The following is a 27,307-nucleotide window of genomic DNA, read 5'->3' on the forward strand; positions in this document are numbered from 1 at the left end:
AGAAATTATTTAATCTTTGGAAAAATAAACCTTCTGCCATGTTTATTTAAGTGGCCTTCAAAATATGCTTTGAAGCCTGCAAGGCCCAGGTTCATAATGGGTAAAAGTGAAGTATGAGGCTAGTATATTTCATCACTAAAATAATTCAAAAGTACCTTCTTAGAAGCCAGACCAAAGAAGCATTTTTCATTGTTAAAGTCCTGCTTTAAGGTAAAAATAATGTTCTTCTATCAGATGAAAGGAAAGGTCTAGAAAGTCAATTTTCATGGTATTCCATAAGTTACTAAAAATGTAATTCATTGATGAGTTGGGATGTTAGACAGGATGTCACAAAACCTATTTGCAGAGAAGGTGGTCACTATTGCGAAACGCTGTGTCTGGGTTGTATGGGAGCAGAGCCACAGCTCACACCTAGACTGTGGACTTTCTCCCCCACAGCCTGTCAGTGGAATTTCAGGCTGAGTCAGTGTTAAGTTATCGAGCATCTAATGATAGGCCTCTATAGAGATTAAGTTATTTTCAAGTGGTTGCAGGAAGGAAGGAATCCCAAATAGATGGCAGCCTCAGCACTAATTGCTCAAATGCCAACAACACCAGCATCAATAACCTTTCTGGGAATTTTTTGTGGCAAAAAAACACCAGACATTTCTGTAATTTCTATCTTTGTATAGGATTGGGAACATTTGGTCGTTTTAAATACATGAACACTTTAAAACACAGTAAAAGAACTACATTTCTACAAAATAAAAGATCCCCAGCATATTTGGAATATTGAACAACTTTGAGAAATGTGTTGAAAATGTTTCTATTCAGACATTACTAACAGGAAAGAATGACCAATTTAATTAGATTTCAAACTTTAATATTTGCTTTAGAACCATTAACACGCTTCCAATGTGTTTAAGTGCTTTAAGGGCTCTACAAAAGCAGTATTCATTCTAGCCAGACATTTCAGCATTTTTAACTGCCATGTAAATTTAACTACCTTAAACTACAAATGTAACCTTTTAAAAATGTGAAAAAACATTTTAGAGCTTCCAAAGTATCGAATCCAGCCTCACGAAACAAATTATTCTTTAACATTCATAATAAGCCCTTTGAATCAATACCTATTTCTAACTTTAAAAATAGCATTTAAAATGTTTAATAACTATATAACCATGTATAGCATACACCACGACCCCATGAATCAAAAACACTGGGGCATTCAGTCTTTTTTTTAAACTAGAACAACGTTATTATCACATGGTTTTAGCTCCAAAAATAACTTTGGTTAACACAGCTTTGACACATCTTTTGAGTATTCAACCGTGAAAAACAAAATGTGAACTGGCACTTAACATTTAAATTAAGATTGAACAGTTCAAAGCAAATCAATGCTTACCATTAAACTTCTAAATTTCCTGTTTTCAGCAATGTGGAAAAGGCCGTCTCTTGTTAAAACCTTGATGTGCTTCACATCACTGTTGTACCTGTATGCAATAAATAGCTTATGAACAGCAGTGTTCCTTTAATTAATATAATCATAAATTTAATTTCCTGCAGGCATCCCCAAACTGCAAGGCATGACATAATTCTTGAAAATAAAGTAAATTAATGACAACACATCTTTGACATCTCGTTAACCACGTGTATTTATATGTGCACTGCAAAGAATACTAACAAATTCTCTCCACTCTGTAAACTAGATGGCGGTTCTTAAAAAATGCTCTGTCAAGGATCAGTCACGAATATATATAAATCCTATAAAACAAACACCATTCACTCATATCGGTTGTTTTATCATAAGTACCTAACAAGATTGTAGACCACAAGAATGCACCTCCATTGTTTTAGAGTAAACTGAAAAGTAGTGTTTCACAACAACAGTAAAACAACTAGGAATCACATTTTTCATGTGAAGAAAAGCTTGAGCTCATCAGTCCTTGTGGGCATCCTAGTTTTGCTTCCATCTCTCTAAGCTGAAACCTACACCCTTGTGCTGTGTCTGTGATTATGATGGGCATTTCCTCATATCTCAAGGACCAATAACTTAATTCAATCACTTGATTACCTTCCCTTGTAACTCTAGTCCCTTTATATGGTGACCTTCTGGGCCGCCCTGTGCAGTTTGGTGAAACAATGATGCATGTGAAGGTGAAAGGTAGTGAAATGCATCTTTGTCTATGTATCCCATTTAGTGGTCCAGAGATTCTTCCATGATAGCATTCATTTCTACCACTGCCAGCCTGGAATGGACCACGGTCCAGACTACAAGGGTCCACACCTAACCTATACAATGTGAGCCAATAGCCAGATATACTGCCTTCTCTCTGAAAGCAACTTCCATTGCTCTATGACATTTGCCTGGTGGGTGAGTCTATTTTCCAATGGATGGTAGACTCTGTGAGAAGGAAGGTTGGTTAATCTGAAAGAAGGTGAGGGTTGTACCCTGGGTTTCCTTCACGTTAAAATACGACAGTGCTCCATTCAGGAAGTGAAGTTGGTCTTCCCTAGAGGGGAAGAGGGCTATCCCCAAGCAGGTATATCCTTAAACCCATCCCCCAAATAGTGGGAAGCCACACTGGGTGCGTTATGGGGTAGCTAAGTGCTGGCAGTGACTTTGTCATATGAACATAGCTATGAAAAGTCTCATCGATCAGATCATCGAGAACAACCATGTTCAAATAAGATTTGATTGCTGCAAATCTAGTCTCACTTCCAGCAATCTGTAGTCTAAGAAAAGACTGGGGCACATTTTTCTGCATTACTACCTAACAGGACCTCACCCTGTTGAGAACTAACACTGTTTGACTGAACTGGCCCCTTTGGAGTCATTAAGTGCCTGTTCCTTTGGCATTAATTATGACCTGTGGCAGCCAGGAAAACTAAGTCAATCACTGGCAAATTTAAGCAGTACCCCTGGTAGACAGGCACACTAAGACCAATATTTGACACAGTAACATTGAATACTTAAGTAGCTCTGTAACATAATATGCACAGTGTGTAAGTACGAAGGCTGAGATATAAATTGTTGTGTCCAGCTCCGCCCCAGCATCCTACCGGTGATGGCCCATTCTAGCATGCCTAGTCCCTCTATTGTGTGGCTGTCTTAGAAGAATAAACAAAGTCCAACTACACCCAGTCATGTGACTCAGGAACAGGCTGCAGGCACCAAAGTGTTACAGCATAAAAATGCAAGCTTTCTAAAAGTGAATTTTCAAAATTGTAATTTTAAAAATCAACTTTACTCATAAAGAACCTTTTAAATTACAATTCCTCAGATACCAAACATGTAATCATTACCTTCTCCCAATCAAACGTTAGCACTTATTAAATGTAATACGGAAATCCATTGTTATCCTATGAGAGGGGTAGGCCTCACAGCAGTGAAAAACTAATTTGCAAGTTTATCACTACCAGGGCCTGTAAAACTAAAAGTAAATATCCAACCTTTTCGTTACAATGCACCTTACTCTTTGGGCTACATAGGTCTACATTAGAGGAGACTTATATGTAACAAAAGGTGAGGTTAGGTCTTGGCAAGGGGGTGATTTTGCCAAGTCGATTTGGCAGGTTAAAACTGCATTCAGGTTGAAATGGCTGACCTGGGATATATTTTGAGAGCTACTTAGTGGGTGCCACAATAGGCGCTATGGCCCGCTAGTAGAGTTAAATGTTATGCCCTGGGTATATGGTATACTACTTTTCTATGGACTTATAAGAATATTAATTATGTCAATCGAATGTAAAGTCAATTGTACCATGTTTTAGGGCGTGAGTACTATTCCTTAAGCGTTGATTAAACGTGAAATAGTGCACAGAATCCTAAGTCCCCAAAAACAAAGGCAGAAAAATCAAAGGGTGGTGGCAAAAAGTTTAGGGGAAGACACCCTAAGCATGACAGGTCTAACAGCGGGCATGTAGCCATATATTTTACTGCTTGTCACCACCGAGGAACAGTAAAAAGTCAATAATGCTCTCCGTGTCATGGGAGATGACTCGAATAGCGAGGTGTCCTCTATTTTCTTATTTTAAAAAGAAAACCTAATTTCGGGATTTTCTTTTAATAAAAAATAAACCTGTTTAGTACAGGGTTACATCACAGTGCCTTAACCCTGCTCCAAAGAGCGATATGCATGTCCCTGAAGAAAAACACATTTAATGGACTTATTATTGAGAGGGATAATATTTGCCCAATCTCTGCGTTGTACTCAGATATCCTTTCAGGATATAAACACCGAATATGTTGTAAATATGCATCCCCATAAAAAATATGAGCACAGCTTGAATTCCATGTTCTCAGAAAAATAAAAATCGCCATCCGGGGATCTGTCGTCACTGTTTTAGTACATGCATTACAGGGTAGGTTTTAGAGACTCCCTTCCGACTGGCAGACTAGATACACATGGCGCAGAATATCTGGGCTTACATTCCTGTCAGTTATAACACATCACACTAACCCTACTCTCTTTCCACTGGCTAGACAGAGAAGCCTTCTGTCGATTCAAAAAAGGCTGTCTGACTTGCAAAGCTCCCAAATCCATCATCCTCATCTTGCAAAGTACCTGCGGGACAATCTCAGTCTATGGAAGCATATAGGCATTATTCAGTAAAGAGCCGCTCTGCTTGAAATCTAGAGCATCAAGAAACAAAAACATTCACATCATCCATTAGAGAGTTAAACTCATGCTGCCTTTAGCTGCATCTATCACATTACTCTGAAATGAGCTTAGAAGCCCGACTATTCAATAAGTACGTCACACAGGGAAAATCATTCAACTAAATGCGTTCCCGGCATTCAGGCTAGACATTAATCATCAACTACCATCTAACAGATGATCGTTCCACTAATGCATAAGGTGGAGCACCCACATCCGCGAAAGCCTGACAATGCTTTCGTACCTTGGAAAGTTGTGAAATCTGTCCACACTATGCCTTCTCTAACTGGGCTCAGAGCATGATCCCCTTTTAGCACTTGGAAGGGCCATTCACACCTTCACATGCACCAGGGATAATTGTCTGAATACCTTGGAAGTTCCTGCTGTTCATCACAAAGGGCTGTTCCATCCCCACAAAGTAGACTTGATGGCTGCGGCCTACCTCCTAAAAGGCAACATTGAAGCCGTCCTACATGTGTGTAAATAAACACTAGAGTTAAGTGCTAGTGCACTAACAGCAGTGAAGATCTGGTTAGCACTCAATAAATCTATACAAATTATCAACAGATTTTAGCAATAATAACAACACACCCCACAACAACTATGATTATTACTAATCTTTTTCTTGTCATTATTAATGGCTGGAAGATGATCTCTTTGAAGAATAATAGGATTAAAGCATTGCACTTCAAACACACGCTGGTTGCTTCACTCATTGAGCCTCCTAGCCCAAAGTGTGACGTTAAAGACTGACCCATAATACAGTAATCCCAGAAGATGTAAAAACTGCTGCCGTGTAAGAGGCCATGTTTGACAAGGAAAAGTTCACTCCATAAATAATCCTAAAAATTAACTCTTAAGAGTACCGCAGCCGGTGCCAAGCTACTCAAGAAGGTATTTTGAGACTTGGGGCAAAAAAAGAGCAGAGGCCTCTTGATCCTTCTTACGTTTTTGGCAGGTACCATATGTACCTCTTTCTGGGTTTCTATAAAAAGGAAAAGAATATATCTAGCACCATTTAGTAGTTTTGCAAACTAAGCTGCCTCAAGATGATAGATTTGTTTAAAAATCGTTCAATACATTTTACTGAAGGACCGCAGGGTGCTGGAGAGTGCAGGAACTGGGAATATAAAGCTCCCTCTAACGGCCCCTTTGGATGGGCCTGGCTGATACTCTTTGAGTCGTAAATGTCCTAATAAACCCGCGCGGACATTTTAATGGAGGTGTTTTCATGGTACTTACTTTATGCTTATCGCATATTCCCCTGATTCCTTGGTCCTGTGCCGCACCAGGTAAGTGCTATTCCCTCTGTCCACAAGCTCACTCTCTGCCTGCTGCCTCTCCATTGCCCCAGCATACCTGCAAGAGAGGATTTATTTAAACTTAACAATACAGTATCCAATCGAACACAAGGTAAATATGCTTTCTATCTCATACGATTTCGGGGCATACCTACGCAACACGACGTTATTTATGCAATAACTGTTAGTTTTGCAACAATCTACTTCATTTAATGATTTATTCGTATTCGATTTTACTACCAATTCTGGAAGATGATTGAAAGATTTCATTTAACCATCGCACAGCCTGCAGTAATATATTATTTCTTTAACTTTTTTATATTTGCCATGTGCAATCCTCAGAATGAGAATTTTAATCCGTACTTCACAAAAAAAAACGATTGCAAACTTACTAGTTTAATTTTACACCTACGTTTCGAGTTCATCTTGACATTGTCGGTAATCACAGGGATTCTGTCACAACCCTTTGAGAAGCTGCGATTGTAGTACTTTTCACTGGATCTCTACTCGAAATATTTAGAACATTCTATTTACAAAGGGCAAAGAAATGTGCATATTTGATAACACAAAAATCCCCCACCAAGTGCTAATTCACTTGCTAATTGTTTTTCCTTAACACTCTCATCCATTTTGAAGATGTTTCCTTCTCATTTCGACCTTTCAGACAGATTTACTCCAGCAGGATAGTAAGTAAATCCATAGTTTAGCCCTGGGTGGGAATATGCCTTGCAAAGGTTTTGAATATCCACCCACTCAGCTTCCACAGATGCATGACAAATGGCGCAGACTAGATGAAAAACAACTGCCTGCAACTGAACACAGGCAAGACGGAAGTACTGATCTTTGGCAAGAGCAACAATACATGGAACAACTTTTGGAGGCCTTGAGACCCGCATGTGATGTCAGCATATTGCAGCAATGTAGCACCCTTTGATTATCATTAGCTAGATCTTTAAGAAGGAATTAATTTTGAGTGCTCCCCATCCCCCAGCTTTCTTATGGCCATGAGACCTAGGCCACAAACCCACTCCCTCCGACCATGCCAGAAACCTCGGAAACATCATTGACCACAAGCTCACCATGAAATCACAGATCAATACTGTCTCCTCTGCTTGCTTCCTCACTCTGTACGCATAGAAGTGCCTCTAATGCCAGGCGGAGCTGGCTTCCCGTCCTAACCTTGATGGTTTGTAGCTGGGCAACTGCTTGAGTATGAGGTTACCAAAGTTCTTACCTGTCTCAAAGTGAATGAAGGGAGAAAATGCTTGCGAGTGAGTGGTTTCACTGAAGTCAAATTATGTTGCTAAATGTGGTAAGAAAGATTGAATAAATCAAAGAATAAATGATTCTTCAGAGAGAATGATACATTGGAAACTACACTATTGCTTGGAAACTGTGCAAGTAGAGTTGGACTCTAAGCACATGGTTCTGGATGGGGCTAAAAGAGAAGATGTGTTTACCGCACCCAGTAAATTTCAACACTGAGGGGTGACAGGGCGTTGTATAAAAATTTGAAACAAATAAATAATATTTTCTGAGAGCCTTCTACAACTTACCATGGCTGTCCTGAGTAATCTGCAGGTTTTGGCACCTATAAATTGAAATAAATTAGAAAACACAATCACAAATGGATCAATGAAGTATATTTTTTATGACAGCAGAAGATCAAGATATAAAAATTAAAATGTGATCATTGCAATGAGTGTTACAAAGCATAGATCAATAAATTATTGGAATCAAAGAACAATGCACATTTTCATTAAAAGCGCCATTTTAAACAGACACAAATCCAGTGACTTCACTTTACCTTATATTTAAACACATTTGGTTGCATGGCCTTTATGGTGCAACATGAGAAGGGGAAGCAATGGCAAAGCCAATAGGAAGAAATACAGATGAACTCTTCTGTAGTATAACCTTAGTCGTTTGTTTCTTCCTCGCAGCTTGCTTCGGCAGTTAACCTCCTTCAATTGAAGTACGCCTTATTCTGCTTTCTCTGTGCCTGGTCCCTTTTACGTAAAGTTGTGCCTTTCTTTCTCGCTGGTTTTACTGCATGAAGAGGTTGGCTACTTTCCTTACGCGCAAGGTGTTTCTTCGTCCATCGGCAAGTAACTGTTCACCGTGGGTGCTTTTTCACCTCTTGCTTTTTGTTCTCCCGGATGCGGGGAGATGTGTTTTTCACCTTTCTGCGCTTTCAGTCATGAGCTATACTGGTTTACATTTTTCATTTCCTTGCTCACTCACCCTCACCTAACAGGCTCCGGCTTCATTCATTCCCCAGTTCGCCTTTTGGCACACTCCTTCTTTCATTCCTACTTGAGACTATCGCCACGATCTTCTTATACATTCACAATACTTCCATCCCCATATTTTATTTCACTCACTGGTGAATATTTGCATGCTTTTCTGTGAATAAAGTTATATATAAAGATTATGGGGAACATTAGGATGGCGGGCGGACTTTGTCTGCCCGCCATCCCGTCGTAAAAAGGGACCGCCCACCATAAGGGCGGGGGTCCCGTGGGTGCCCTTAGGATGCACCCACCACAGTGGCAGGCGCATCCTGCATTCCTAACATTGTGGCGGGTAGTGCACTCAGCACCGCCCGCCACAATGCCAGGAAGGCATGCTGTGCACTTCCATGAATAACATGGCAGGCACCGCGGGTTGCCTGCCTTGTTGTGCATGGAAGTGTAGGGGCACCATGTGCACCCTTCACCTCCCCCGGAGTCCCTGGGTTCCTGCAACGGGCCCCCCAAAGCAGACTCCGCATGCTTTTCCGTGGCGGCAATGTCGCCATGGAAAGGCATTTCAAAACCCACATTCTAATATGGCTGGCAGTGTCTTTCAGACACCACCACCCTATTGAACCCTTTTCCGCCCAGTCGACATGTTGACCGGGCGGGAAAGCGGCGGACGGTCTTTCCGTCCGCTGCGGACACCCCAGCCATCGTACTATTGCGGGGTTAATTTCGGGACAGATAGCGGGCAGATTGCCCCCGCCGGACCGGCTGTGAGTACCGGCGGCCTGGCGGGGGCGATCCGCCCACCATCCTAATGGGGCCCTAAGCGTCATTTAACTAAAATAAGTGAACCAAACTCAGAGGAGCATTCACAATTGTTGACGCACAAGCATATTATTATAAATTACAGTATAGTAATGTGGTCGTAAAACATTCGCAATTCACAGCCAATTGAAAGTTGGTAGTAACTCGTTTGCGAATGGGCAGGGGTTCAAGGTGGAAGATGTAACTAGACAAGGTTCTACTGCACTTTCCAAGAAGTCTGCATAAACTAGCAATGCAATGCATTATCTAAACAAAGCAGCCACAATGAATTCGTATCTAACAATAAATAGAATCAATTCCTACACAGCAAAGAACAATCACATCAGATATATATGCTCCAACTATATGAGACTTTCAATAAATTACAACATCTCAATTTGAAGGCCTATTAAAAGCTGCCTTTTGGACCTCTGGCCTCCACGTATTTTCAAAACGATCCTCCAATCAACATCACCATCTATCCCATTCAGAAATACCATTAACAACTCAGTAAAAACAGGACCTTTCACAGACATATTAAAGAAGGCATACAAAATGCCCACTACATAAGAAGGGCAACACGGACCCGCAAGAACTAGAACTTCATAGAAGAAACAAAATCCTCTCAGACTGGCAAACATGATTCTATCTAGTGCAAGGGACTGAATCTACCCTATTCACAATTTGGGCCGACCTCAGGAATATAGTCAACAAAAACTAGTGTTGCTGCATTACTACTACATGACCTGCAAGCTTTTGACACAGTACACCATAACACAATACTAGTTAGACTGAAATAATTTGTATAGAAGGCATCACCCTCAACTGGATTTCCTCTTATCTAAACAAAAGATCATCCCAGATTCACACACTGCTTTTCTCTTCTCCTGTCTGAGTTCCATAAAGACAGTTTGGACCAAACGCGCTACAACTATGCAGATGACATATAGATAATTCTCAAACCCGAAAACCGTAAGGACCTAGGAACATCAAAATGTAACACCTGACTCATTGCCATAGAAGAGTGGATGACAAGGAATCCCAATAAGTTGAATGCTTCAAAACTGAAATACTGACTTGAGGTGACTGGGAAAACAATGGGCCATATCTTTCTGCCCCGATAAATGGTACCCGAACAGGAAATAGCCACAACTGTAAAAAATCTTGGAAATTTCTTTTACTTCACACTTTCCATGAATACTCAAGCGCACAAGCTGCTCCAACCTACCTTCCAAAGAAAGAAACACTTAGATGCACCATTCATCTGCTTAGATTTCCTCACAAAAGTATAAGCAATAACATCTATCATCATTTCAGAACTTGGGAATTAATTGGAGAAGAAAGAAAGTAGAAAGGAAGTGGTATTAACAAAGCAAAATCAAAAGAGTGACTACAGTTACAAGTAAAACAAAAGTAAAAAGTTCAATGTGAATGTGGAAAATTGGTTGCCCTCCTACAATTGAGAACATTTCACCAGGTGCCATCCTAGTGCTTGGAAACCTCACTAGGGGTTGCCAATTCTCACTTGTGCTCACCAACTTAACGCTGGCAAGCCGTGTACGAGAAAAAATGAGGCCACGTGGCAGTTGGTGGAGTTTTCCCAGAAATGCGCATTACAAGTGTACCGCAGAGTGGTCAAAACCCCACGAAATATGCTGGAATAGAGGAATTCATCACCCACCCTGCTAAATGGAGGCAATTCTTTTGTTTCCTCAGAGCATAAGACTAATCCAATAACTACAAATGTACAACAATAAGTAGGATTTTCTGGGTTAACCAATTACTATGGGTTATAGTGTAGTGTGCTACCTGGAATAAAGCACTTCAACACCTAGGGAGGTGTAGAAAAGCACTATATAAATGCAGTTACACTACAATATCCTTGCACCTAGGTGAAGCTATTACACCACAGGGAAAACCTTGTAGCACGGTCCGGGACTGCGAGCAGTGCGAGGAAACGGATTGGGGCTGATCTAAAAACCCCTTTGGAGCATTGTGGAACCAGCGAACCTGCCACCACTTTTGACACTACTTCTTGCGTTTCCCGCTTCGCGGGAAACGCTCGCTGATTAAAAGACACCGCGCTGAACTTGGGCAAAGGACTACGAGTCCCAGGAGGCTCAGAGGAGCTGCAAGAACCACCCGCCACGCCCAGCACAGAGCACCAGGTGATTTAAATCACCACTGGACCCGCGCATCGCGGGAAAACCTTGTAGCACGGTCCGGGACTGCGAGCAGTGCGAGGAAACGGATTGGGGCTGATCTAAAAACCCCTTTGGAGCATTGTGGAACCAGCGAACCTGCCACCACTTTTGACACTACTTCTCGCGTTTCCCCCTTCGCGGGAAACGCTCGCTGATTAAAAGACACCGCGCTGAACTTGGGCAAAGGACTACGAGTCCCAGGAGGCTCAGAGGAGCTGCGAGAACCACCCGCCACGCCCAGCACAGAGCACCAGGTGATTTAAATCACCACTGGACCCGCGCATCGCGGGACGCGCACGGGCGGTCGCCCGGCTAAGCCCGGGCAAAGGGCAGGCCCTCAGAGGCCTGAAGAGACTGGGCTGGGCCCGAGACCCTGGTTCACGTGAACTGACCCCTCTTTTTATAGCATCAAGTGAGACTTTATTTCTTTTTAATATTTATGTACAGTCACTTTGCAACTTAAGCACGTATTGTTTTCTATTTAGGATGTCTAAGGCTAAAAATGATAAAACTGCAACGGGCCATAGTACTATTGACAATTACATGGTAAAAAAAGTCACTCAGATCAACAGTGAACGTCGGGCATCTCTAGGGAAAGGGGCCCCAGCATCAGTACTGGTTGAGACGCGCCTCTGACAGTGCTGGTCGCTGAGGGAGAGGCCAGCGCTAATGGTGCAACTAGAGAAAACCCGGTTACACCGATTGCGGTAAGGGCTGAGGTCCATTTAGAACACCAAGACACATCTAGTGAGGATTTGGAGGAAGTTCCACCAGCTATAAGGCCGGTACGCAACTGTAGGAGAACACAGATAAAGGAGGGTGGGAAACAGAAGAAAAAAACTACTGTTGTAGATTCTGCTATTGTTAATGTCCCACTTAATAATCCCTTTGTGTTTACTGGAAACAAGGAGAATAACTCAAACGCTAATATTGTACAACTGGTTGTCCTCATAAAAAACCTCGAGTCTAAATTGGAATCTAAGGTAGAGGAGGCTATTAGACCTTTAACCACCAAGATAGACGCTCTAACAGCTGAGGTGTCCAGGCTTGGTGGCCTGGTATCTTCGTACCAGGCTGCAGTTACTGGATTAAGGGATAACCCTGGGGAAGGCAGACAGGCAGGGATGGCGCGGGGAAAAACTCAGCCAAATCCCATCAACACGACGGCAGTACCTACCATCGTGAGTAGGGCACCAACAAAAGCAACCACACCAGCCACCCAAGTAACAATGGATCCACAGATTCAATCTAACCCTGTCCCAAGACAGGGAACAGATAACAGGCCGCATAGGAGTAAACGCTATCTTAACCTACCGCCTGACTGTGCGCCATTTGTGGTATTCTTAACTAATGTCCCACCCTGCGGTACTCACCCTGCCTCACCCTATGACGAGTCTCATGCCTCATTTAAAAAAAAAACAGTGTCATGGCTTAATAAAAACTGTGGCTTCCCAATTGCATATTCTGACCAGATAGTGGCAGTCAGGAGGGTGAACTGGGTGGGCCCATCAAAAAAAATGGGAAGCGGAGACTGCATTGTTGTGAATTTCAAACATCCCCAACATGTGGCCACCGCTCTCTTAAGAGCTTCGTCATTGATATATAATGAGAGCAGTATTTGTGTCCGACCTCTGGGGTACTTCTATGCTCATCTCTGTCATAACTCCCCCCAACATAGGTTGTTTAGTCCAGTGGCTGAAACCCAGACCCAGGTCATGGACTCCCGCTTTCAGTATAATATTGTTAACCCGAGGGGACTCGGAAACGTTACCAATATACAGAATAGACCAAATTTTTTGGGCCTACCTATCTCTGGGTTTAACATTAACACAAAGAACAGGTACGACCTTCTATCTGGCCTAGACATGTGTGACTGACATGAGATCCCTGTGGGTCAGGGCATCTCAATCTCAGATGAATTGGTACCTATTCTGAACTCACAGGATAAAAATTGTGGTAGCAATGTTGTCTCGTGGAATATTGCGGGGTTGGCTGCAAAAATGGCAGATACAAACTGGGTCAACTACATTAAGCAATTTAAAATTATCTGCCTACAAGAGACATGGCTGGTAGAATGTGATCTTTTTCTAGAAGGGTACAAGGCCTTCTATGTCCTGGCCATACCATCGTTAAGAGGTAGACCTAAGGGTGGATTGGTGATTTTTGTTTCTATCCTTGTTACTTGTAAAATTAGTAGAATTGATGCAAATGATCCTGGTATGATGGGTTTGGTTTTAAATGGGGAACACTGCAGAGTATGTTTAGTGAATTTTTATAATGCTGTCAATGTTACTTCAGTATCTAACTCCGTATCTGTCCTACATGCTTTTCTCACTTCCTCTTTAAAGGAGTTTAATCATAACCTCATGATCGTGGGGGATTTCAATGTCCACCTGTGTGGTGACCCTCTGCACAAATGTATAAATGATTTAAGTTGTGAGCGCATGGAGGGACTACACCTGGATCACACAGTGGCTGGGGAACTATGCAATGCTCTCTTTGAGAATCTGGACCTCTCCCTGGCCATGACACTCAGGGATCCTTTTAAATGTTTTGATACTCCCACTTTCAAGGGGCATGGGAGGGGCACCTTTATTGATCACATGCTGTTGTCAGCGACACTGCTGCCTTTTTTAGATTCGTTTGATATTGTCCCAAGCGAATTTAGTGACCATAATCCCTTAACAATCCGTCTGAAGGGACCTTGGTTTACCAAGGAAAGACAGATATGTAACATCGGGAGGCTGGGCACCATAGATGGGAGGCGGCGACTTAAATGGTCAATGGTGACTCCAGACTTACTGTATAAAAACATTGTAGACACATGTACTGAGGATATTGTGAACTGCACTCAGGTGGGGGCAGACCCACGACGGGTTCTCACTGCTTATCAAAATCTGTCGGAGAAGGTGTCAGAACTGATGTTGGTTCCATCAAAGATGAGTGCGGAAAAATGTGGGCCAAGATGGTTCAATCATGATTGCTCCAAAGCTGCTCGTAACCTCAGGCTAGCACTGGCAGCTATTCCGAGAGTGCAGGAAAATGTCAAACTGTGCCGCAGAGAATATAAGTCCATTCTCACATCCCATAAGGAGTCGCTAAGAGTAGAAGCGTGGAATGAGTTACTTGATCCCTCTACCTTGAAATCCAGCACCAGATTTTGGACAATAATTAAAAAACCATTCCTGGTAGAAGACCCGGGTAATGGTCTGCACTGTTGTATTACCAAGGAAGAGTGGAAACTTCACTTCAAACAATTATACTCCTCTGGGTTACCTGTTGCAACTGAGAAATTGCTTGATGCTAGGGGAGGTGCTATTAGGTTTACTAATGGTGAAGTCATGGTGGCCATTGAAGGACTTACTGCTTGAAAAGCCCCAGGGCCTGATGGGATCCCCCCAGACTTGTATAAGTCTGATCCACACTTTTGGGCGCCCATCCTGGCTGCAGTATTCAATGCAGCTGCCGAAGTCGGCTGTCCTATCTCCTGGGGACTATCAACGATTGTTCCCGTATTTAAAAAAGGAGATAAGGGCAGCCCTCACTGCTACCGGCCAATTTCATTAATTGACTCCATGGTCAAAATTATGGGGAGAATTCTGCTACAGAGAATAACATGCTGGGCGACTGAAAATAACATCATGTCGATTTCTCAGTATGGTTTCTGTGGGGGGCGCTCCACCATAACTCAGTGCCTTAACCTCTTCCTTGTATTGAGCAAATATACCATTGTACAGAGGGGAAATGTCCATCTTGCCTTCATGGACCTTTCTTCAGCCTTCGACTGTGTAAACAGGGGGGGGCTGTGGAGGTCCATGAGGGAGAAAGGTGTGGAGTCAGGGATAGTCAACTTTCTGGTGGACATTCACAGTAATACCAGTGCTAACGTCAGATATTCTGTAAACGGGGACACCACTGGTAATTTTGATATAAAGAAGGGAGTGCGTCAGGGTTGCATTCTTGCCCCCTTTCTTTTTAATTTGTATATTAACGATTTAGATGATTATCTACAGAATGTACAGGCAGACTGTCCTAGAGTCGGCAGGCGGGGTATTCCAGTTCTTTTATATGCAGATGATGCGGTTTTAATCTCAAGAACGGAGAAAGGACTCCAGGCGCTTTTAAATGCTTTTAACACTTTCATGTCTGACCGAAATCTATTGGTCAACAACTCCAAATCATACATAATGCATGTTGGCCATAAACCTAAAAAGAATTTTATTTTTAAATTGGATAATGTCCCAATACCAGTCACAGACACATTCTCATATCTTGGTGTCCTGTTTGATACCAAGCTTAACTGGGGACCACACCTGGCCAAAAAGAAAGGTGAATTGACAAGGGCTAATGCTTCTGTTTTTAACTTTGCGACAAAACTGGGTAAGAAACCAACTAACGCAATGATTAAGCTTTATAATGCCAAAGCTGTTGCTACAGCTGCATATAGTAGTGAACTTTGGGGATAAGTGGCTGGAGAACAGTTGCAGGTTGTCGAAAACAATTTCCTAAAACGTCTACTTTGTGTCCCCACCAGTACACCCAACCTGGCAGTACACGAAGAACTGGGAATCCAGTATCTAAGTGATATTTTTTCCTTAAGGCCCCTGACTTGTTGGGTGAAACTGTGGACAAATCAGGACATACCTCTTACCCATTTGATTGTAAGAGATCTTGTATCTCAGGACAAACACATGCGTGTCCCCTGGTTAAAATATCTGAAAACTTGATTTTCCAGGCTAGGTCGCCTGAACTTGTTTGAAAATCCTAGCGGAATTGTAAAGGGGGATATAACAGCAATCAAACAAGCCTTCTATAAGGACAAGTTTGCTCAAAGGGAAAGTGAGGAGCTTATGAAACCAAGAATTAGGAAATATGTGATGTTAAAAACTTGTGAAAGCATGGAGCCCTATTTGATGAGTAATTTCACCTCTCATGAGAAATTCTTGTTGACTAGGTTTAGATTTGACATCTTCCATCATCTTTTAATTCGACCAAAGTCAGACATTTTTAATAAGGTTACAGCACCCTGTGGCTGCGACGGGAAGTCTCCTCAGGATATGCTGCATTTTATGTTTTTATGTAGGTTTTATGAGTATCCCCGCAAACTTTACCTTGTTGCACTCTTAAGGAAACTTAATTTTAACCAAATCAAACCTGCCTTTTTCTATTTGCAGCTTTTGCACAACGATAGTGTCTTACAGGTTAAAGAATTCCTAAAATTAACTTTCAAATTAAGGAATTGCCTAGACCAATGATGTTGTACTTACTATCTGCACTTTACTATGTATCTGGATCAATTAATTGGCAATGGGCTACGTGTAATATGATATTTGTATGTGACTATGAATTATTGTAATAGTATGAACAATGTTTTTAATCGTACTGTATATATGTGTACTTTTATGGTGTGAAATATAACCGAATAAAGTCTCTATTGAATTGAATACACCACAGTCAGACTTGCTGCAACTCCTAATACAAAAGATTGTTGAGCCAAACAATTTGTACACACTGGAGGTTTAACTCTGTACGAGGAGCAAAGGATGCAAAAACCATCATACCCATGCATTAGTACCTGAACCTAGGAGACTGCAAACTAATAAAATCTTATCAATAAGAAACTACAAAATTATCAAGATAGCAAATGAAAATAAAATAACTTAGTTAAAAATAAGGGTATTTAGCCAATAGGAACATTTTGACTATGGCTTTAGAATAAACTTTTTATACATGAGTCCCAACATAGTCTATAGCATTTCATGGTTACTCTCAGCAAGGGAAAGGCTTAAATACAAACAGATTAATTCCAATTGCTGTGACAAATCAGAAGTAGGGCCCAAACTGGCCGTTTTACCCATAGCATTCCCTCCACACAAATCCCTCCATGTCTAATCTGGAGATATTTGCGAGTGGAAATGAGGTCAGAAATAAGGAAAATGCCCAATAAAAAATAAAGTAACAGTATTCTCCATTCTTACCTACAAATCCCAGGATTGTGCACCGAATGTGTGCAGGGTAAACTGAATGTCTATGTGCAGTTTTTTGTACTTGTAAAAACTGTAAGACTCACAATCAACCTATATCTATGCCTAGAAGAGAAACAAGCTGGCATTCACACTGAACATATTACCTGTGGAACAATTGAGGATACAATTTCTCTCAAGCAGTAGCATGATGCATACATCAAGGGGTGAAGTCTTCCTGTCTTAAAACTTGCTTGGATACCTGTGACAACATCTCGTACACAATACTACCACTGACTTGGCCATTTAGAAGTAAAGTCAATGCTACCTATTGGCAATGCATCAAAATACATTGGTGCCAACCTGGCTTTCTTGAAGCTCCTAAAATTGGTCTGGTGAATAGTTACAGCCTAATGACAAAGACATTTCTTACACAATGCGGTGACTAGGCATGATTTTCATATGGCTGCCACAATGTTCCAGTGAATCAATAAACAGTCCTCAGACTATGGATGGTGACTGCATCACGGGTTACTCTGTCAATCCTTTCAGAGTGGGTTCTATTTTGAGAGAATTTTGTCCCTCTCTCCCCCCCCCCCCGGCTCAATCTCTGTGCTTACCCTTGGCTTTTTCTATAAATCACGAATGGGTGAGGCAAGGGTTAGCCAGAAGGAAACATTGTTTGCCTCCAGGAGGGTGGTAAGACCTGCTTTGCCTCAGTTGCAGAGCCACACTATCCCCCTGTGCAATCAATTTGAATAATTGAGTGGGTTTGTTAGACTTGGCATCTTTGGGGTGGCTTCCCCTGATTTTTTGCCTCCTGCATGTTTTTTACCTGTATTTTTGATGCTGTGCTGGATTTTGTTTTTGCTGGTTTAGATGCTTTGGGCACTGCACCACTGCTAATCAGTGTCAAGGTGCAAGTGTTCCCTGTGTAAATTGTTGTTACAACTGATTCTCCCTGATTGGCATATTTGATTTACAGGTAAGTCCCTAGTAAAGTAAACTGAAGTGTGCCAGGGGCTATAAATCAAATGCTACTAATGGACCTGCAGCACTGATTGTGCCACCCACATGAGTAGCCCTGAAAACATCTCTCAGACCTGCCACTGCAGTGTATCTGCGCAGTTTGTTAACAGTCATGTCGACTCAGCAAGTGCACCCACTTGCCAGGCCCTACCCTTCCCTTTCCTTACATGTAAGGTGCCCCTACGGTAGGCCAAAGGTACCACCCTGGGCAAGGTGCAGTGTATGTTAAAGTTATAACATGTACTGGTGTGTGTGTGTGTGTGTGTGACATATCCTGATAGTGAAATACTGCCAATTTAGTTTTTCACTATTGAAAGGCTATCTTGCCCAATGGACAGAATGGGAAATGCATTGCAACATCTGACAAGTATAACTTCCCATTGGGACAAGATAGAGAAATGAAGTTTAGGCTCTCTGAACTCAACACATCTTTTAGTAAAACATTATTTTAAATTGTAGTTTTTGAAATTTCCACTTTTAGATAGTAGGCCTGTTTTTTGTTTAACCATTCTGTGTGCCTCTGCCTGTTTGTGTATTGACTGTCTGGTTTTGGAGCGACAGGGGCTGGGGATGTGCATTCACTGTTGAGAGCCACTGGGAGGTTGAGGTTTGCCTGGCCCTTCCACTGATGACTCAGAGCAGGGCTGAATAGACCCTCGCTGAATTCAGAGTAGTGGGAGGAGATTTGCTTGCATCTCAATAGGGCCTGTCTCCCTTGCATAATGCTGTCTCCACCCCCTGCGGTCATGCTGCACCAGTGAGGACAGAACTGGTTTGGACTGTGCTCAGAGACCCTTGCACAAAGAGAACAAAGACATTTTGGGTATAAGTATTAGACCTAAAACCCCAGAAATTTAGACTACTTCTGGAATCAAGAGGAACCTTTGCCAAGGAGAAGAGCAGGAAAAATTGGAGGAGTACTGCCTCTTTGCTGTGTTCTGTCTGGGGTTGGTGTGCAGTAGCTGTTTCTGCCAAGCAAAGGAGAAGGACCTTGCTGTGTGCTGTGTCCCCCTACTTGAGAAAGATCTCCAAGGGCTTGAGTAGAGCTTGCCTCTTGTTCTGAAGTCTTAGGAACACAAAGACTTCACCCCAGCTCACCTGAACTTCCTTGCTGGGATTTCTGACCTGCCAAGAGGTGCTTATGACTGGGTTGGAATCTGGAGGTTGTTCCTGCTGTTGGGAGCTAGAAAAGCAACACAACTACAAGAAAATCTGCACATCGCTGTTCTTGTGGCTGCTTTTGTAACGCAGCACCGCTGTGCGAGTAGAATATCCACGCATTGCTGTGCCGCTGCCGAAACCAATGCAGCTCCTGTCGTTGCTGCAAGAACCGACGCATCGAGGGATTGCAGCTTATAAAACAGATGTAGCCGCGCTCCACATCGCTGCATCGATTGCCGATGCATACCCAATTTCCACGCATCACCTGTGCAGCAAGTTTCACCCGCGGACCAGAACCGTCTCAGAATCGACGCATTGCATCCCCCTACAGACCGGATTCGTAGCATCACTTCTCCTGCTTGCCGGAGAATTATCGCATTGACGCCCCATGCATCAGTAACTGACACATCTCTTTGTTTTTCCCATCTCTGCGGGTGTTTGGCCTTGTAAATTTTGTCACAATTACAGGTACTTTGCGAGAAATCACGCATCCATACTTTTCTATGGGCCAAGTTGTTTGAAACCTTTTTAAAGTGATATTCTTAATACCTTTATGGTGGATTTTTGTCGTTTTGGCCTTGTTGAGTTTAGTTAAAGATACTTTATTTTTCTAAACTGGTGTGGTGTCCATTTGTGGTGTTATCACAATATTACAGTGTGTTTTGAGTACAAATACTTTACACATTGCCTTTTTCTGATAAGTCTGTCTGTTCATGCCAAGCTAACCAGGGGGTGAGCAGGGGATATCTAAGGTGGTGTATAGACAGAATATTGAGTAGTTTATTTCAAACTACAACAATATCGAGTTTGAAATATATAGGTACAAGAATATCGACAAATGCTGTTGTTAATAATATCGATATTTATATTAGTGTTCAGTATTTTAGTATGTGTGTTAAAAGTATGTGATGTAATTTTTTGGTATAAGTGTAGTTTTTTTAAATGTATGTTACTTTTTTGCAGTAATTACTTTTATGAAAATACATTTTTGTTTATTTTATTTCTGTTGCGGGTTCTGGGTTTATAGGGGAATAGGGTGGGAAGTAATTTAATTATAATAAAGTAATTATTCATTGTTATTTATGATTATGATTATGTATAATTAATTTATTAATAACTATTCATTAATGGGTCTATTGTGTTATTTGTTTAGGAGCGGGGTGTGGATTTATAGGAAAATAGGTTGGGAAGTAATGTAATTATAAAACAAAATATTCATTTTTATGTATTATTATTTATAATTAATTTAATATGAATTAATTATTAATTGGTTATTAATTAATATAAATTAATTTATAGATAATTATATTAATTGTGTTATTTAAGGTGGGAAATATTGTAATTATGAAAAAATAATTATTAATTTGTATTTATTATTATTTATAATTAATCTAATATTACCTAATTATTTATTAATTAATATAAATTAATTAATAGATAATTATTTTAATTGTGTTATTTGTTTAGTGGGTTGTGGCTTTATCGGGGGAATAGAGTGGGAAGTAATTTAATTATGAAAAACTAATTGTACATTTTTATTTATTATTGATAATTAATTTGTTATTAATTAATTACAAAAATTGGTTATTAATTAATAGGAATTAATTAGTAGATAAGGATATTAATTGTGTTATTTATTAAGAGCGTGCTTTAGGTTTATAGTGAAAGAGGGTGGGAAGTAATTTAATTATCGAAAAGGTAAATATTCATTTTTATTTATTAGTATTTATAATTAATTTATAATTATTTAATTATTAATTGGTTATTATTATTTTTAATTAATACATTAATTATTTTATTAGTTCTGTTGTTTTAGGAGGGGGTTGTGGATTTTTATTTATTGATTAATTTTAAAGGTTTTATAGAGCGCTGGCTAGACCCTGAGGTATCAATGCACTTTACATGAGTATCAGGTTACATTGTTACAAAGGTTACACAGTTACATGTATGGTCGAGACAAACAAGAAGGACATATACATAAGGGAAAAAGCAGGCAAGGTTAGAGATTTAGGGGAGGGAGGTAGGAGCAGGGGAAGTAGACCGAGAATGAAGGAGGGAAAGAGGAGGGGAGGGTGAGAGACACAGCATGGAAAGAGGAGAGGGAGGTTGACGGGGACACAAACTGGTAGACGAGACAAAGTTGCATCCAAATTCCAGTAAGCTGTGATCCCAGGGGAAGTGGTATAATTTCCCCATCTCTAAGGTAAAAACCTAGCAAAGGCTATTCAAGAAGCTTTGCCATCCAGGACATGAAGCACACAGTTAATAATTCAAGTTATTTTTCACAATTTACAGAAGTTTATAGTACGCTGCACATCAGCTATTCAGATGATTTCATATTAAGTTCTTGGGTGCTGAGGGTGTTGCTCAGAACTAACAGTGTTTAACCCAGTCATCATCCAGGGGAGATAGTTCAGAATCATGAGGCTGAGGAAGAAGATCGTGAACCCAATGAAGGCCAACTCGTGGACCGTAGGGTTCTCTGTTAGAGGACACGTATGTCAGAGGGAGCAGGCATAAGTTCTCCAGGACGTTCAGGATCAAGTCGATGTGAAACAAGATGTGGTAAGTGCGGGTGGAACATGACGTGACACGATAATGATTCCAGTAGGCCACAGTCACCAGGAAGCGGGGTGCAGAGTGGAAGCCAACGCAGAAGCACCAAATATACCTTTGTGGGCTTACCCCCCAATCGAAGAGCTAATGGAGGAGTGATAATTCAGAACCCAACCTCATCAGATGCCAATTGCGCTTCTCCGGTACTCGCTGAAACTGCTGCTCCGATTTGGTGACTGAGGTCGGCGTACAAGGTAGACACATGATGAATCGCCCCATGAGACAAATAAATATTTCTTCGGGTGCACTATGCCTCAATCTTAGAGCCAGGCGAGATATCTCGTAGTGCGGCGACGCTCATTCTGGCTCAAATCTGAATATGAAAAATGTTCATCACCAGACCTCAGATGACGATGTGGACACGAGGATTCGACCATAGGCAGGATGCAGAGTGACCTCATCTGCCCGCCGTTTCCTCCAGGAGAAAAAAGAAACACTCCGTCCACCATTTTGGTTTACTGGGGATAACTATACACAGACTTTAATCAAACGTGTGCCCATTATACCTTAGGGACTGTGTAGGGTCAGCAGTGGTGGGAAGAGAGGCTTTGCCTGCCTGCTGAGCCGTGCACGCCTGGTGCTGTTCCCAGTTTCTAGCCCCATGTCGGTCGGTGCAGAGATGCACTGTATCCTTCCGTGGTCATGAAAATAAGACATTTGACCTGACAAATAAACACTATTCAAACAAACACGTACAGGGTTTATAGGGGTATAGGGTGGGAAGTAATTTAATTATAATTAAGTAATTATTAATATTTATTCATGAGTATTTATTAATAATGTATTATTAATTGCTTAATAATTGGTTATTTATTTAGTTTTAATAATTATTTATTGATAAGTATGTTAATTTTAACCCTCTGCTCTCCAACATTTTCCCTACTGTTGCACTCACTGAAGTGGGAATAGTTATTTTTATTCCTACGCTATCCAACACTTTCACTACTGTTGCACTCTCTGGAATGGGAATAGTAATTTTTAACCCTACACTATCCAACACTTTCCCTACTGATGCACTCACTAGAGTGGGAATAGTATTTTTTACCCCTATGCTATCTAACACTTTCCCTACTGTTGCACTCTCTGGAGTGGGAATAGTAATTTTTACCCCTAGGCAATGCAGCACTTTCCCTACGGTTGCACTCACTGGAGTGGGTATAGTAATTTTTACTCCTTCGCTATCCAACACTTTCTCTACTGTTGCACTCTCTGGAGTGGGAATAGTAATTTTTATCCCTATGCTATCCAACCCTTTCCCTACTGTTGCACTCTCTGGAGTGGGAATAGTAATTTTTACCCCTATGCTATCCAACACTTTCCCTACTGTTGCCCTCACTGGAGTGAGAATAGTAATTTTTACCCCTACGCTATCCAACACTTTGCCTACTGTTGTACTCTCTGGAGTAGGAATAGTAATTTTATCCCCTCCGCTATTCAATATTTTCTCTACTGTTTTAGTTACTGTACTGTAAAATGTATTTTAAAAAGATTTTTTTTAAACGTATATTTTAATTTGTTATATATGATTTTTGTTTTTAATGTCTATCATTGGTGTATCTATATATATATATATATATATATATATATATATATATATATATATTTTTTTTTTTTTTTAATATGTTTTTAACAGTTTATAAGTTATTAAAAATAATTATGTATAACTATATATTATTAAGTATAGATAATATATTTTATACATATATGTTTAATTTATTTTTACATTATATGTATTACTTATAATTTAAACATTTTCTAACAATTGTAACAGTTTTTATTATACGCATTATTCATTTTATTTTACATTATTTTTTAAACATTAGAAAAAAACAATATTTTTAACAACAATATTTTTAACAACAACATTTTCGATTTTTTTGTACTTACCATTATGTAGATAGGACTTCGATATTCTGGACATCGATATTTTTCCGTCAATATTTTTGTACCTCGATATTCTGACTGTCGATATTCTGTCATTGATCCATCTAAAGTGTGTATCCCCCTCACCCTGACTAGAAGCAAGGGTCCCTATTTGGACAAAGGTACCTACCTCTGCCAAATAGAGACCTCCATTTCCTAACAGGGCTGAATGAGAACGATTAACTGGGACCTGAGTGGATGACCCCTCCCTGGCGAGCACGAATACTAGCAGGACATGTAGAAGGCTGAACGTTCTGAGCTGGAATACAGCAGGGGTTCGGGTAAATCAGGGGACCATAAATTAATATGTTCCTTTAAATCCCAATATATCATTAATCTACAGGAGACTTGGGACTCTAAAGGGGAACTCAGTCTAGAATATGTGTCCTTTAGTATAAAGGGCATTGCATCCCAAAGTGTCTGAGTTAGAAGGGGCCTAGTTTCACTTGTGAAATTATGTCTGGTCTGCAACCTCAAGATGATTCCCACCAATTTCCCCTATATTCTAGCTGTCCGATTGAATTCTGACCATCATCTAACTATTCTTTGCATTAAAATCTACAATACTATTCATGGGAAAGATAATTCAGAAACTTTGGAGGAAGTGGGTAAGTTTTTAAAAGCTTTCTTCCTCTCTCCTCCCACTCAAAAGATTGGGCTGATTGTGTCTGGGTACATATGGAACAGGTTCATGTTAAGCATTCCACTCAAGGGAATATCCTAAATAATCAGGCTGCTAATTTTAACTTATTTAACCTACTTTCCATATAACCACTTAAGGGTCGAAGGTTGTACTACCTTTAAGGGCCCTGGAGCGGGGACCACTATTGATTATATCTTTGCATCGAGGGGACTTTTTTCTTCTGAATGGAACCATAACAGTGACCACAATCCCCAAATCTCTAATTTTGCATCAGAGAAAACGTCCTGGGGCATAATCAATCTTTATGAAACCCTAGTGCTCACCAAAGGTAGAGGGCATAGGATCAAATGTGGAGATGTTATTCCTGGTGAATTCAATGCTAATATGTAGTTGTCATGTCATGAGGAGTTTAGAACCTGTCTTGATGATGAGGCCTTAGATGTCCACATTCTTAAAGCTTTCAACTCCATCTGCAAGTATATAAATCAGACACTTACTAACCCAGGATCAGCAGGCCAACCTAAACCCTGTAGGTGGTTTGATACAAATTGCACCAGGGCAAAGAAGGAGCTCTTGATATCACTCAAAAGTACCACACACGATAGGGAAAAGGTTAAAAGGTGTACTTCAGCATATAATGCAGCTGTTGCTAATAGGAAGCTGCAGCTTAAGAATGGTTTGAGGAGTGAGATGGTAGTGGCTAAAACATTAAAATAAAGTACCAAGTTTTGGAGGGTCCTGAATCACTCCTTCTTTAAGGGAGAACGACTACCAGACCAGGCAGTCTCTGTCCCGCTGAGGCCTAGGTAAACCATTTCGCAGCAGTCTACGATTGTGAGGGATCTGAGTCTTTCCCCTACCCTATCAACAATACTGATATGCTCACTATTTACTGGCCAGAAGTTAAAGAGGCAATTTTATCTTTACCCCAGGGTAAGGCCCCCGGTGCCCATGGGGTCCCTCGTGATTTGTTAAAATCACTAGTGGTTCTCTGGGTCCCTGTTTTAACTCTACACATAAAAGAAGACATCCGATGTCCGCATCCAGAGGCCTGGAAGCATTCAGTAATAGTCCCTATAATCTATAAAGGAGACAGAGCAGTTCTTGCATGCTATAGACCTATTTCTCTGGTCGACATTGAAGTGAAGATTATAGAGAAAGTAATCTGTAGAGACTCAACACCTGTGCTAATGAGAAGGAAATCATCTCCGACTTGCAATTTTGGATTTAGACCTGGGAGAGGTACAGTCGAGCAAAAGTTAAACCTCCATCTCCTGACATCTAAATACACCAGGGCTAGAGGGGGTTGTGTCCACTTGGCCTTTATGGACCTCAGCTCATCTTTTGACTGTGTTAACAGAGATAAGCTCTAGGCTGAGCTGGGGTCCTCAGATGTGGATCATGCACTTGTCTCCTTTATGAGAGACCTACACAGTGGCGGTGCTTATACACATCAGCTCAGAGGTCCACAGAGTTGGTGGAAGAGCAATTCCAGCAGTTTTATATACTGATGATGCAATTGTGATTGCTCGTACAGCTCGCAGCCTCCAATGAATTTTAGACACAGTTATCCATTTTATGACCAGTTAGGATTAATCCACATATTTTAAGAAATCACATTTTAAGGAGGTAGGCCCCAAGGACACAGAATCTTGCAATCTTTCAGCAGAGGGTCATGTTTTAACTTGAGTGGAAAATATTTCTAATCTGGGACTTTTACTTAACTTGGGTCTCAGCTGGAAACCTCTGCTTACGAAAAAGAGGTTCTACAAAGGTCCATCATGTGGCTATATGACTTTGCTAGTTGCATTGGGAATAAGCCACCTAACGTTTGTAGATGTATACAAGGCTAAATGCGCTCCAATGCCACCTTTGGTTGGGAAATCTGGGGTATGCTAAAGTGATCATGGTCAGGTGATTGAAAACATTTTTTTGAGAAACCTACTGGCCTCTGGCCAGGGACTATTCACCAAATTTATTCACAAAGAACTGGACATGTCTTTAATTGCAGAGTTTATTTGTTGGCTTTTACTATGGTGTTCTGTAAAGCACAAGGTGAAATTACATTTTCACAGACTCAATTTTCAGAATTGTCTGCTTTCAGATAATGTGCCCAAATTCCAAGGGTACAATGCGTTAAAAAATCTTTTCATTAATTAGGGCAATCAGGTTTATTTTCAAATGCCAGGGACATTTTGAAAAGTGATCTTGCATGGGTCAAGCAAGCTGGCACAGGGTTCCAGTGGCCAGATTTTCAAAGACATCAGCCATTATTGCAGAGGAGGTCCCACTGTTTCTGGTGAAGTGTTAAAGGTATTGACATGTCCTATTCTGGTAGTCTTCCTAGCCATTAAATGTATTCTTTGGCAAAATTAGCTTTTTCTGTCAACAGGAGTGTCATACCCTTACAAGCCTTGGGTCAGAGGTCTACTCGATTAGTCTATTTTTCAAGCCTCCAAGTGTACCATTCAGGAATCATCCTGTAGTGAACCAAACTAAGGGGCCCATTACCTTGGCAGGCGGATTGCCACCGCCTGACAGGCGGTGGCGATTCGCCCACCAAATCACTCCGCCGGACAGCCTTTTACCCCCGCCACATTATCATGGTCATTATCATGGGTACCGCGTTGGACAGAAAGACCGTCCACTGCTTTTCTGCCAGTAGGCAATCGTCATGATTGCCTACTGGGCGGAAAAGGGCTATAATATTGTGGCATTATGAAGTGGGCAGTGTTGTGCCTTTCTATGGCGGAGACTCCGCCATGGAAAGGAAAGCGGGA

General features: G+C 41.1%; 1 protein-coding gene across 1 annotated transcript in view; it reads right to left on the reverse strand.

The window, feature by feature from the left end:
• VAV3 (vav guanine nucleotide exchange factor 3) overlaps window positions 1-27,307 on the reverse strand; it is a 1,223,230-nt gene that overhangs the window by 129,692 nt on the left and 1,066,231 nt on the right. Inside the window, exons 22-24 of the mRNA XM_086953893.1 lie at window positions 7,498-7,532; window positions 5,883-5,999; window positions 1,385-1,472 (exon numbers count right to left, since the gene is read on the reverse strand). Of these exons, the coding sequence (XP_086810019.1) occupies window positions 1,385-1,472; window positions 5,883-5,999; window positions 7,498-7,532 (240 nt within the window). The remainder of the gene's footprint in view (window positions 1-1,384; window positions 1,473-5,882; window positions 6,000-7,497; window positions 7,533-27,307) is intronic.

This window comes from Lissotriton vulgaris, chromosome 1_1 (assembly GCF_964263255.1).
Source record: "Lissotriton vulgaris chromosome 1_1, aLisVul1.2, whole genome shotgun sequence".
Classification (NCBI taxonomy): Eukaryota; Metazoa; Chordata; class Amphibia; order Caudata; family Salamandridae; genus Lissotriton; species Lissotriton vulgaris.